The sequence below is a fragment of the Camponotus floridanus genome, unplaced genomic scaffold, assembly GCF_003227725.1.
Source record: "Camponotus floridanus strain SB8 unplaced genomic scaffold, Cflo_v7.5 scaffold76, whole genome shotgun sequence".
Lineage (NCBI taxonomy): Eukaryota > Metazoa > Arthropoda > Insecta > Hymenoptera > Formicidae > Camponotus > Camponotus floridanus.
This window is the reverse complement of record NW_020229845.1, coordinates 67,782-80,207: the sequence shown is the minus strand read 5'-3', so window position 1 is coordinate 80,207 and position 12,426 is coordinate 67,782. Positions and strand designations below refer to the sequence as shown.

General features: G+C 39.6%; 1 protein-coding gene across 1 annotated transcript; it reads right to left on the bottom strand.

Moving 5' to 3' along the window:
- Positions 1 to 3,894: 3,894 nt before the first annotated feature.
- Positions 3,895 to 10,515, bottom strand: LOC105252299 (cilia- and flagella-associated protein 43). The gene is made up of 7 exons (XM_025414088.1): positions 9,951 to 10,515; positions 9,094 to 9,844; positions 7,878 to 8,541; positions 6,944 to 7,742; positions 6,340 to 6,626; positions 5,470 to 5,895; positions 3,895 to 5,298 (listed from the first exon to the last, which is right to left on the bottom strand). Exons 1-7 carry the CDS (start codon positions 10,513 to 10,515, stop codon positions 3,895 to 3,897), a joined length of 4,896 nt encoding a protein of 1,631 aa, XP_025269873.1.
- Between the last annotated feature and the right edge of the window lie 1,911 nt (positions 10,516 to 12,426).

Sequence of the window (12,426 nt, the reverse complement as noted above, 5' to 3'; positions counted from 1 at the left end):
GCGGTTGGGCCCGAGAGACCCAAGACGGCATCGTCTCGTAGCCGCGGCCGTCTTCTTCTTGGACGCCACGAAGAAGTACGGTGGGATAATAACGAGTTTCGTTGTCGTCCCTTTCGCCCTGCGCGAGTCGTAAAGTCAGCCGATGTTAACCCTCCCGTTCCGTCAACCACCGCGCCCGCCCGTTCGACCGTTTTTCTTCCACGGCGATGTGGACGATTGTGTCAAATTTTTATTGCGCCAACGAGCCTGTCTCGCGTTCGCCTCGCCATATACGGCATTGAAACGATGAGGAAAAAGAAAAAGGGAGAGAAAGAGAGGGAGTTTACTTCATGCTTCGTGATTGCATCGATGTTGCATCCCCCGTGGCATCGACAGATTGCAAAGGATAATGATGATAATTGTATATGTGATAACAAATCCGATAAAATATAATAAAAGTATATGAAGAAAAAGTCAGGGACAAGTTATTTAGATTTTCTGATAAATCGAATGAGAATCTTTTTATAAAAGATAAGATATAACCTGATTAACAATAAATTAAATATTAAATAATACAATGACAAAATTACAAAACAATAATATATTAAAATTCGAAGTAACATTATTGATATAATATATTTGATAATTTTTTAATAGCTTTCTCTATTTGGAAAAATTTTTTCAATATGATAATTGCACATCAAGTAAATATTTTGGTATCGATATAATACTCTGAAACTCTGAACTAGTTCGCATTCTGCCATTTTTTATTAACCTTAATTAAATTAACTGATGTGAAAACTTAAATTTTGAATAAAGAAAAGATATTCGGTATAATTCACTTTTTTATCCAGTAAATATGATGTGTTTTATGTTGCGTTTTAGCCTTCATAAATCTGTTAATGGTAAGACTTAATTATTATGTTGAGAAACCTATAAATTTAAATATTTAGATTCACACATTTACTGTTTGATAAACTTTTATTATTCAGTAGGAGTTCGAAACAATTTACGAAATTATAGCAGCGATGGAGCTAGCATTTTCAGAAGGGAAAAATTGCGGTATCGAGAAGAGAAGGGTATTGATTCTTTATAGAGGATTCTTTATAGATATATCGTAAAAAAAATTCAACGACACAAATATTGTATGTGAAATGTAACGGCACATATTATGTTTATCTCAGTGAATTACTTTATAAACAAAATAAGTGGTTCTAAGTTCCTATCCAATGCATTTCTTTTTTTTTCTTGATAAGTAAACTTTTTTCTTATACGTATGTGTTTATTGCACCCGAAAATTCATCCATCCATTCTGCGACACAATTGATTGCACCTCTGTGTCGAAAAGGTTATTACGAGCTGGTTGAGTCCAGGAATTCCTGCGGGAAATCTGCCCGCGACGCCTCGGAGCTGCATGGCATAACTCCGGAAAAAGGTAAAGTTCCTGGCTCGGAACAGAAAACAGAAGACTCGTAAAATTTGTTATTTTTAATAATAATTTCTTTAGATAAGCGCCATGTTTTTACTTGTGAAAAATATTTAATCATACGTATTTAAAAATACGTACTTAAATAATAAGAAAAAATGAGAAAGCAAAATAAAAAATGAACAAATTAATAAATGAAAATAAGAAAAATAAAAATAAATATCGAAATATACAACAGTTGTTTAATATAATTTAATGCATCGTTTTTCAAAGAGAAAGAAAGAGATAACCCTCTATTTCGAAATTAATCAACAAAATAAAATTTTGCGCTCGAATTGGCAATAGAAATATTCAAGATAGATGACTTATACTGTACAATCCGTTATCACATTCGTGTTCCCTGGTATAGTAATATTCAATATGATTATACAGGATATTATACAGGATTACCTGACATTTCGTAATACGTCGATATATTCTTTCTTTTTTTTTTGTTCGCCGAACGAGATACACAGGAGCGAGGAGGCAAAGACGCATTACCAGATTGGCCCGCGTACGCATTCAGAGGGTCCTTTACATTCATGAAGCTTTTATTCGGTTGATTTGACTACGCGCTTCGAATGCGCGGCTCTCGATTTGATTTGCATTGATTGAAGTGGCCGGCTCTCCCGATAACGACCGTTTTTCTTCCGCGGTGTTGCGGATTCCGGATTCTGTAACGCGTAGCGCGATGTTGCGTAAACACGCGTGCGAGCGCGTTTTTACCATTTATTTTAAAAGAATTTCACTACAAATCTTAGACGAGCAAACAATTTTTTTATTAATCCTGCAAAGAGATCTATTCATAAATTAATTGTTCAAAATAGTTTGTCCAATAAGATCAACTTATTTACGTTCTACATCCATTGCTAGAAATTTAATTTATAAAAGGGGAATCCTATAATTTATGATATATTTTATGACAATTATTCATATATATTATGAATAAATTAAAAATATTAATTAAATTTTATATAAAATAAGATATTGGAAATCTATAATATTGAGATGTAAGTTATAAACGATTATATAAATATTGCAATGCGATATATTATCCGAATGTGAGACATATTTTTCTCTTAAATTTTATTACCCACGGAACCATGATGTTTTTTATTGTAAATGTTTTACATATTTCATCAAATATTATTATACATACCCACACAAAAATAATAAAACATATATCGGAGCAAAGCAATATTGCTGCCAGCAACAACGTGATTGAATATGAATACTGTAATACAATGTGTGCAAAATTGTTTGGATATAATAACGCGAGACTCTCCCATTTTTATCGTGAATACAAAATCAGCTGGCAATGTATTCCTCGTCGGACGCCTTACAACAGGCGTCGCGCTCCAGCACCGTGCACGACAACGGCGGTATTGTGTTGGCGTCACCGGCAGAACTCGATGATTAATCGATCGAGTTGTCACGGATATCGTTCTCTCTTCTCGCGCGCGTTGGAAACGACGCCGAAGAATAAGGCGCGTAATACCACGCGGGACGTGTAAACTGTCGCCATTAATAAAAATCATATCGCTATTAAGTCGAAAATATTTACACTGTCGCGCGGTGGGCTGTTCCCTCTCTTTTAACGCGGCGATTCTGATCCTGAAGAGACGGATCTAAAGCCGCGGCGACGACGGAATCTAATCGTCGCGGAATGAGTCTCCACTTTTTTCTCCTTCCTCCTTTCCTCCAGCTTTCCTTTCCTCTCGAAGGGACCACCTGGGAATTTCCCAGATTAAATTGATTCGTACGCGCTTTGCGGCGACCCGATGATCCTGCGCCGTCGCCGTCGCCATCGCCATGATCACCGCATCATTCATCTCGCCGGTGTACTATTAGTACTGTTATTTATGATGAAAAAAAGCGTAGACCGCGAGAGCGGCACCCATTATGTATCGAGATCGGGTCGCCGGGTGATTTATGCCGGCGGTGCAAATTGCCGCTTGTCCTTTGTGAGACGGGCGAAGTGAAACGTCGCCGATTAAATCGGCCACGTTGATCGTGATTTAGCGAAGTTTAGGAGGGCCCGGGCACCGCCGCCTCGTGATGGCGAAATTAGCGATCGCGAGATTACGCTAAGTTTATGCGCGCGAAAAATGCAGGCGTGGCTGTGGCGTCAGCTCCTTCGTAGTTTCTGGGAGTGTGAGATGCGTACGCACACAGACTCACATCGCAATTATTTATAAACTTAATTAAATTACTCGAAGATTAAGATAATGCGATGTATACCTAAGGAACGGCCGCGAGTATCATGGAAAATATTGTTTCAGGTTTCTTTTATATCTTCTTCCATAATTATCTTGATGAAACAGAAAAATGATATATGTAATATGTTATATTAAAAGAAACGAATCTTGAAAGCAGTTCTATTTTCTTCCCTGCAAACCCTAGATAATTGAATTCTTCATTTTTTCGAAGCGTGTCTTCTCAAAAGATTATTAATATATTTTATCCTCATTACCTAATATTTTGAAGCATTCCAATGTTGGATACGTTCGTAGTTGCAATAATTCGCGCTCGATCTGTAACACCAACAGCTCGGCATAATTATCCTGAAGCTTCCTAATTAGATTGGATCGCTGTTTAAACAGGCGCATCTTCCGATCCATGTGCTGGCATTGTCTTGTCTCTCCAGCGACATCACGTTGATACTCCAAATCCCATCTTGCCACGTTCATTTCCACGATTGTCCGGTCGAGCTCGGCGTTCTTTTTCTTCACGCAAGCGATCTTCCGTCGGAGATTTTCCAGCTTGTCCATTTCCTTGGACAAGGCTTTATCCAGAGATTTCTTCGCGAGCTCGACTTCCGTCTCGAGACTCACCGCAGTTTTATCCTCGCGCAGTCCCTTCGCCTTCCTCTTCAGGTACATTCGCATGTCCCGAGTGACCGTGAGGTCCCTCAGAAAGTGCAGATCTTCCTTTAATTCCTTGAAACGCATTCTCAGGCAACGATGTTCCCACTCGGCCGACAATATCCCATGACGGAAGTCGATCGTGCGCTTCAGAGCGTTCAGTTTGCGTGCTCCCGCGGCGATAATGTGCTCGTTAACTTGCTCGATCTCGTTACGCGGCACTAAAATGGCATCCGCAGTGTCGCGTCGTTCACCTTGCAGCTCTAGCTCCACCTGACCCCTCTTGAGTACCAGTTGTATCTCGGCATCTTGCTCGCGCATCACCCGCTCGTCCCTCGCCTTCTTCAATTGAGTCCTGAGGAGGTCCATGCTCGATTTGCAAGCATCGATCTTATGCTCGAATATCACGATCGTCTGCTCGACCATGGCTATCTCCAGCTGCTGAGCTCTGAGCTTCAGTTCTATGTTAATTTTCTGGCGACGCGATTGGGTGAAGTGATTCCAGTGATTCGCGTCGATCGATTGTGGTAATCCATCAGGTCTCATGTCGAGATTGTCGAGAATCTTCGAATAATCTATGCAATCTATCGGTAAATAAGCGGACTGAGTATGATCTACAAGATGCTGCGCGAGGATGAGCAGATCAGGAGCAGCAACGTTCTTCAAGGACACCTTCGGTCTTCGCTTGTACTGTTGTTCAAGAAGCTCCATGTTGACTTTTGACAGCGCAGCGAATTCATATTGTAGCTTCTTCGCCATCGCCTTCTCGCGAATGCAGAGTGCGTCGTGTTGCGTGAGCAAGTATTGGTAAATGTCATGCAACTTCCACACGTGTTCCTTCAGCTCGACCTCGTATTGACGTTTCTCGGATATCTTTCGTTTCACCTTGTCATCCTCTCGCACAGCCTCGACTCGCGCTAGACTTCGCATACGTCCGCGAATATGTCGTAGCTTCAATTGATTCATCGCCGCTTCGATTGTTAACTTCAACTATAAAGTAATATTTAATAAATATAAAAATATGTATTGTAAAATATTAAATAATAATATTTAATAATATTTAATAAATATAAAAGTATGTATTGTAAAAGAAAAAATTAATTCAGTCATCGATGAATTGACAATGAAATGTCAGAATCAGTGAGAGAGAGAAAAAGAGACCTGAAAGAAATCTTTCAATTTAGCATCAAACTTGTCGATGCCTTCTTGCAGAAGTCCACTGATTTTAGCATAATCTGCCTCGAGCATCCTCTTGTAACGTTCGCGTTCTTGTCGAAGAACTTCTACATCCGCTTCGTACTTCTTTACGGCCTTAATATCGTCAGGTGTATATTGCTGCGGCTGTTTTTCCATCATGCACGCGGGCTTACGCACATCTATTTTGATGATCTCCTCCCAACGAATTTCCAGCACGCCGTCCATCATCTTCATCAGGGCGCGTTCGCGAAAATCATCGGCCATCAACAATTGTCTGATTCGTTCGACTTCCAATGCCTGACTGTCCAGAATTTCCTGCTGCGATGGTGACACATACGGCCTTGCTTCGACTTCTTCAGGAAGCACTTGAATGATATTCTCTACTTTCTCCTAATAGATATCGTATTTGCGTATTATAAATGATTAGTGTTAAAATATCATAGTCGGGCAATTATTTTTATTGTATTATAACAGAAGATAGATTAATTTTAATCTTTATGTACTTAATATAAATTTATATTTATATTTTTATTTAATATATAATTTTCAAGACATTATGACGTCTATAATTGCAAAAAATTCATTTAAACTAGCAATTTTGCGAGGAAATATTTCTTTGTTATTCACAGAATTATTTACATTACAGTATGCTTCTGCTACTTTTATTCATTATTTTCCAAATTGTAAGAAAGAGGAGGGACATAAATTTCTTATGAGAGAATTCACTTTAATTTCTCTAACTTTAAAAGAAAATTGACTCTTATATTCTTTCAGGAATTAAGATCGCGGCTTTTGGGACACCCGATAGAAGCAATGTTCGTATCTCGTGTTTACCTTGGGATGCCACTGCGGATCAACAGAAACCTGCAGCATGCTCTGACCGAACATTATCCTCAGCTCGGCGTCTATATGACGTATCCTCTCGTTCCTCTCCCGTATTGCGCTCATTTCCCGCTCCTTCGCCGCGTACATGTCGTCGAAGAGCTCGTTGAAGTAGGCACGGAGCTTGCTATAATCGTGCATCAGATAACGATCGTCTAACGTCACGTGCGCGAACCCGTAAGACTCCATCTGCGAGTAATAGTAAGGCGATTGCTCGACGAACCGATGCGTCGTCATGCCTGCGAACGAGTTCCAGGCGATTAGCGAGACTTAATCGAATAAAATGGAAAATTACAAGTCTCGCAGTTTCATGCAAAACAAAATCCTTAACCTGTTCAATTTAAATTTTTTACTTTCATCCCCTTGCACATTTTTTTATTACCTCTAAAAAAGTGAGGCTGTAAAGCAAAGAAATGTATTATAGAGAATCATTAAAGTATTAAAATGTTATTATTTAATAAAAATGTTTAGGCGTACAAAGTATTGATTTTAATAAATGGCGAGAATGTAATCGATTTAATGTTGCGATATTCATCAAAGAAAATTATCATCTCACCTTCGACCGCCCGCAATTCTGCCAGCTCCTCAGGATCGGTCTCGCGCTCCTCGTCTTCAAGAAGCACATCCATCCTGCGTTTCTTGTCTTCGTGATACACTCTGACGGGTTTACTCAATTCTGCGCGAAGTTGATGGTCCGTGTAATTGCGCCATGGCTGAAAAGTATCGTCCACGATGCTACGCACCGAATCTCTGGCAAACTGCGCCCATTGTAGATGATCTTTGAAATACGGATCTTCCTCGACGAGCGGATAGTTCGTCACTTCCGTGTCACCGCGAAAGGAAAATATCGAGCGACCGAGCACGATTTGCGGATCCCAGAAAGTCGTCTTGATCCAATCGGCTACACGATTCGTAGAAGCGCAGAGATGTTCGAGCTCCATGCGAACGTCTTCACGCTCGTCCTTAGCTGTCTTCAATTTCTGATCGCGATCCGTCTTGTTCAGATCGAACGCGGACACTGGCAGTCTCTCCATCTCTGGACAAGTCTCGTTGGCGTCGAGAAGCTGTTTTACGGTGGCTTTCAAGGCTGCCAGATCCCTCATAATGGCAGCCTTCTCCGTGGCGTAGAATCTTGCCTCTTTCTCCAGTTGCACGTCTTCTCGCCATTCCTCCCAGGATCCGTATTTCCTCTCATCGGCTGCTGGGAAATCCTGTCTGGTACGAGTCAACGAGGCACGAATCGCCGGATCCAGAGAAGCGTAATCGGATAGTATCTTCTCCTTCTGCTCCTCGTACCATCCATGATTCACCGGATAAGTACTTTTTGTCTCAATCGTAGCTAACTCTTCGCTCTCCTATACTACAAACAAAAATTGTCAACATCATTTCATAAATAAGAGCCAGCATGAGGGAGAAATTAAATTAAATGCAATATTAATTAAAAGAGAACAAAAATAAAATCATACATTGCCAGTTGCATTAACACATACCTTTTTATTTTTAAAACGATGAATGCGCACCGCGATTAAAGATCCATCCTGGCCAATAGCGATCACCATGCCACCGTCGTGATCGATGATCGCTCTTCGGCTACCTGAATCGAGTCTGTGATGCGCCGGCACCGCAGCGACAATCTGACGTATCGTTCTGTCGCGGACGACGACCAATCCGTCGTAGGCACACGTGACGATCCAACATTGATCGGTAAACACGTGGGCGAGACGCACGTGATGGCCCGTGAATGTCGCATCTGTCAAAGTCGCAATCGTGAAGTCGCGCTGCAATCTGAACGCGCATAATTGCCGTTCTAGATAAGGCGAGCCTATCAGCAATAGGCCACTGCCGGGCGCTTGAGACAACTCGCAGAAGAGCGCTGGTAGTGTTACTATGTCGCTAATTTCGTCGATCAAGCGATCCTGCGACACGTCGTACGACACATCGTACACGAGAAATTGATGACCCGCCGCGGAGCACAGCTGATGCTTGACGTAGAGCGCGAACACTTTCAGGCTCCTACGTGCTTCGTCGTCGTACAGCACCAGATCGACGAGGCGCCTCCTCGTCCGGAGCTGGGCGATCACGCTCCACGGCTTGTCGCGCCGCAGGTCTATGCAATAGCAATTGCCCGTATCCTTTTGCGCGGCGATCAGGAATCTGCCGGCAACATAAATCGACCAGTGAGAGGTGTATAATCCGTTGAAATAACGAGCGTTTATCGACGCTCGAAACTAAATACGTTTGGCGGAGGTATATTTAAAAGAGAGTCTATCAGCTGTGTTTGTGTATGTGTATATGTGCCCTTTTGCCTATGGGAACGAAACATGGAAAATTAACAGTTACGTAATAGAAAATCATGTTGTGAAATATAATGAACGATACTGATACACAAAGAACATTCTCACGTGGTGCAATTTTATTTATCTTTTATCTACATACTTTTATTAGAAATTAGATAGGGAAAAGTTTTAGTTTTTCAGTTTGATTTGTGTATTAAAATATTATTACGCTCTTGTCTAAAATTTCGCTTTTGTTTAAAATTATATATTTAATACATCTTGTAGATTTTGTAAAGATATAAAATAAAAATGAAAAAAATTCTTGATTAAAATCTATTGATATTATTAACAATAGCATATATTAACAATTTATATTACAAATTTTATAAAATTGGATTTAATAATTAATTTCATAATATTTTAAGCTTACTTGCCAGAGAGAGAGAATTTTATGAGATCCAAGGATTTTCTCTGAAGACGAAAATATGTCAGTATCGTTGGTTGTTCCGGATTAGTGACACCTACGATCGTCATTTCACCTTGATCGCTGATAACGGCGATCATTGGATCATTCGGATGTGACGTTTGAGCGGATATAACTCCTTCCATGTCGAGCTCTACTTTCGCGACTTCACTGCCACTGTAGCATTCGAGGATGGTCAACTCCTTGAGTTCATCCGTCACCGCGAGATGATGACACCAAGGGTACAGGAAATCGACAAATTGATATTTACTGCCATGGTATAAGTATCTGTAGATTGTTGGCGTGGTGCCTTCGTCCTCGGGGAGGACTATCTGCATCAGGTATCCCTCGAGAGTATAATAGAAGAGCCAATCGTTCCTGAAGGGATGCGCGACCAGTATATGCGGCTTGTAAATCGATTTGACGTACCACTGCTTGCGCCAAGAGCTGATCTTCGGATCCTCCTTAAAATAGCGGATCTGACAGAAGGTCGTCCTGAGGATAATCCCTTCGCGAAACCAGCACACGGCCGGTATCTCGGTATCGATGCAAATTCCGCAGCGTTGCGAAACAACGATGCGGCGAACATTAGTACCGTCGTAGTCGCTCAAATATATGTGACCATTTTCATCGGTGATGGCCAGTAAAGGATGACTCGACGTGGGGCACCAGCTGATGCCGAAGATCATAGCTTCCTCCGGTAATTTGACTTCGTAATCTTTGCACAAAGAAATATATACATATTTTAAGATCTTCAACCGAGATATGTCGTGCCATTATACTTGAAAGGATTGGAAAATTGTTCTGGAAGCAAAATCACATGCCTTTCAGGATGACAATCTTGCCGATAACATCGAGTTCCCAAGTCAGCAATCTTCCGCAAGTCTTTCCCATCTGACCAATGATAGTGCGTCCTACCGGAGTTATTCTGAGTATTTGACCGACTTCGTCACGTATAGGCGTATCCATAATCACCATTTTCTCGCCTGTTCTCCAGCACCATACGATCATCGGGAAGTTCGGGTAAGAGCCCAACGACACGAGGTGATCGCGAGACGTGAACGCGATCTCCAAGTAACCGCTTTCGCATCCTTGAATGCATTCGCAGATCTTCGTCATCGAAGGATAAGCGAGGACAAAGATTCGCGGATTCAGCGATCTCTCAGAGAAGGCGAAAATTGGCGAGGACACATGACTAGATATGCAACGAACACCGTCGCCGGTCGCATTGTTCCAGCACCAACGCAATGTCTGCCGCTTCTCGACGACGTGAAAAAATACGATGTACAAACCGGTGCACCAGGCAAGCACGTCCCTGCCGATCCAAATTATTTCTTCAATTCTACTGCCTTGTATCCAGCAGGGTGAATAACCAACAACTTGATTCATCTGCGTGAAATTTTCGCGACGATTATGATAATTAAAAATGATAATTAAAAATTATTAATTGATTATAACCAAGAAGGACTTATGATCGCGTTGACAACAGTTGAAAAAGAAACATATCGCAAACAAATTAAATCAGTAATGATGATTGTCGACTAACTCGATAAATGTAACTGTTATAGAGTAAAATTAAAAAAAAATTATCACTATATGTTTATAAATAATAAAGTAATTTCGGTGGATGTATTATTGTCGATTATTACTTCCTTTAACTTCCTCTTTCTCACAAAAACAAAATCACATATTCGATATTTAATAAATTTAAATAATGCGACTTCTTGCTTATAATCATGTTGTTAATTTGTGTTGACTTTTTAAATTCCTCAACAAATATTTTCGGATTTTTTATAGCATATTATTCAACGCTGCTGCCGCGATTGAACGACCGACAAACTTCTTATTGCCCTCGGCAATATTCGAGACTAATTTCCTATGGGGTTAAAAGTTTCCATTGTTCTCTATTGTGAAGGCAACAACATAAAAACCCGAAACCTCAACACATTCAGTTGCTCAACATTACATTATATAAACGTTTTCTTTTTTATGATAAAAAAGAAGATCGAATCAGATAAATATATTTTTTTAGTATCAGATATGAAATTTAATTACTGAATATTGCATTTTACAATAATTTTGCGTCATTAAAAATAATCTTATTAAATTAAAAATACGTAATTAATTTAATGTGTATTGCAAATCAATGATAATTTCTATAATATAATGTTATAATATGTTAAAAAATTTCATAAAATTAATTAAAGCTGTGCTTTCCATGGTTCTATAATACAACATGTTGATGGCAAGTAACATCTTTTGAAAGCGATAGAAGACATAACGTTCATTCATTTGTCCAACATATTACTAACGATGAAGTGGAAGGCATTCAACTTGGAGAATTACCTGTTTAACTGTTGCGCCTCTCTTGTCTTTGTTCAATTCAACTAGTGACAACTATTCTCCGACAACATCCTTCATATTTATTATCTAACTGTGTTTTAAAAGATTCTGACGGAAGATGGATTTATTCCCATTGAAACGAGGTATTCATCGCTTTATCGATTCAGCTCAATAAAACTGCGCTTGAGAAACAAAACGAAATAAATAACTAAAAATTTTTTACTGAAGGAACCGGAGATCCGAAATCGTAAATACGCACTTTTAGAATAAATTAAGCGTAAATAAATTTACTTAAAAAAATTGTCGATATATTTATCTAAAAAAATTTTTTTTAGAAATATAACTTGTTTATCAAAAAAATGAAAGAATCATTTTCTTTCTTGGGAATAATTAATGAAATTTGTTACTGCATAATATTTTTCAATCGTATGATTGAAAGATTTTTTATACGTATGCTTGACAAGATTTTTATGTATGTATATTTTTCAAAAATTTGTTATATAAGCAATAATTTTGAGCTTATAAACATTATTCTATTTTTTCATATAATATAAAAATAAAAAGTGGCTATATATTTATTTCTATAATTACTATTTATGAATGTAATTTTGCATTTTTGTGCGCCAAGAAGGGTATTTTCTTCGAGTGTATCGGTGACGACGACAGATATTTGATTTCTTCAACAAAAGAGTCAGCACACCGATCTCCCTCTCTCGAAGAAAGAGTTTGGCAGGCTTAAGACAAAAGGTGATTAGGATACGCGCAGTCGATGGTGGTTTATAAAGACCCCCATAGCGTAGCGTGATGAGGTCAACCAGCAGGGAGTCATCCCTGTATAGCGAGGCCCGATCAAAAACTTATCCTTGCCACGTGATATACTGCCCGTGGATGCCTGCCAAGCGTTCTCCCTTCGCTCACTCTCGGTTCCCTCTCTTTCCCTCAACATTTCGTCCTTCC

Excerpts from the sequence above, each read along its gene's own strand:
- LOC105252299 (XM_025414088.1), bottom strand. The coding sequence starts at position 10,515 with ATGAATCAAGTTGTTGGTTATTCACCCTGCTGGATACAAGGCAGTAGA. Across the intron at positions 6,627-6,943 it reads AGAATTGCGGGCGGTCGAAG|GCATGACGACGCATCGGTTC; the intron begins GTGAGATGATAA and ends ACTCGTTCGCAG. Across the intron at positions 5,896-6,339 it reads ATCCGCAGTGGCATCCCAAG|GAGAAAGTAGAGAATATCAT; the intron begins GTAAACACGAGA and ends GATATCTATTAG.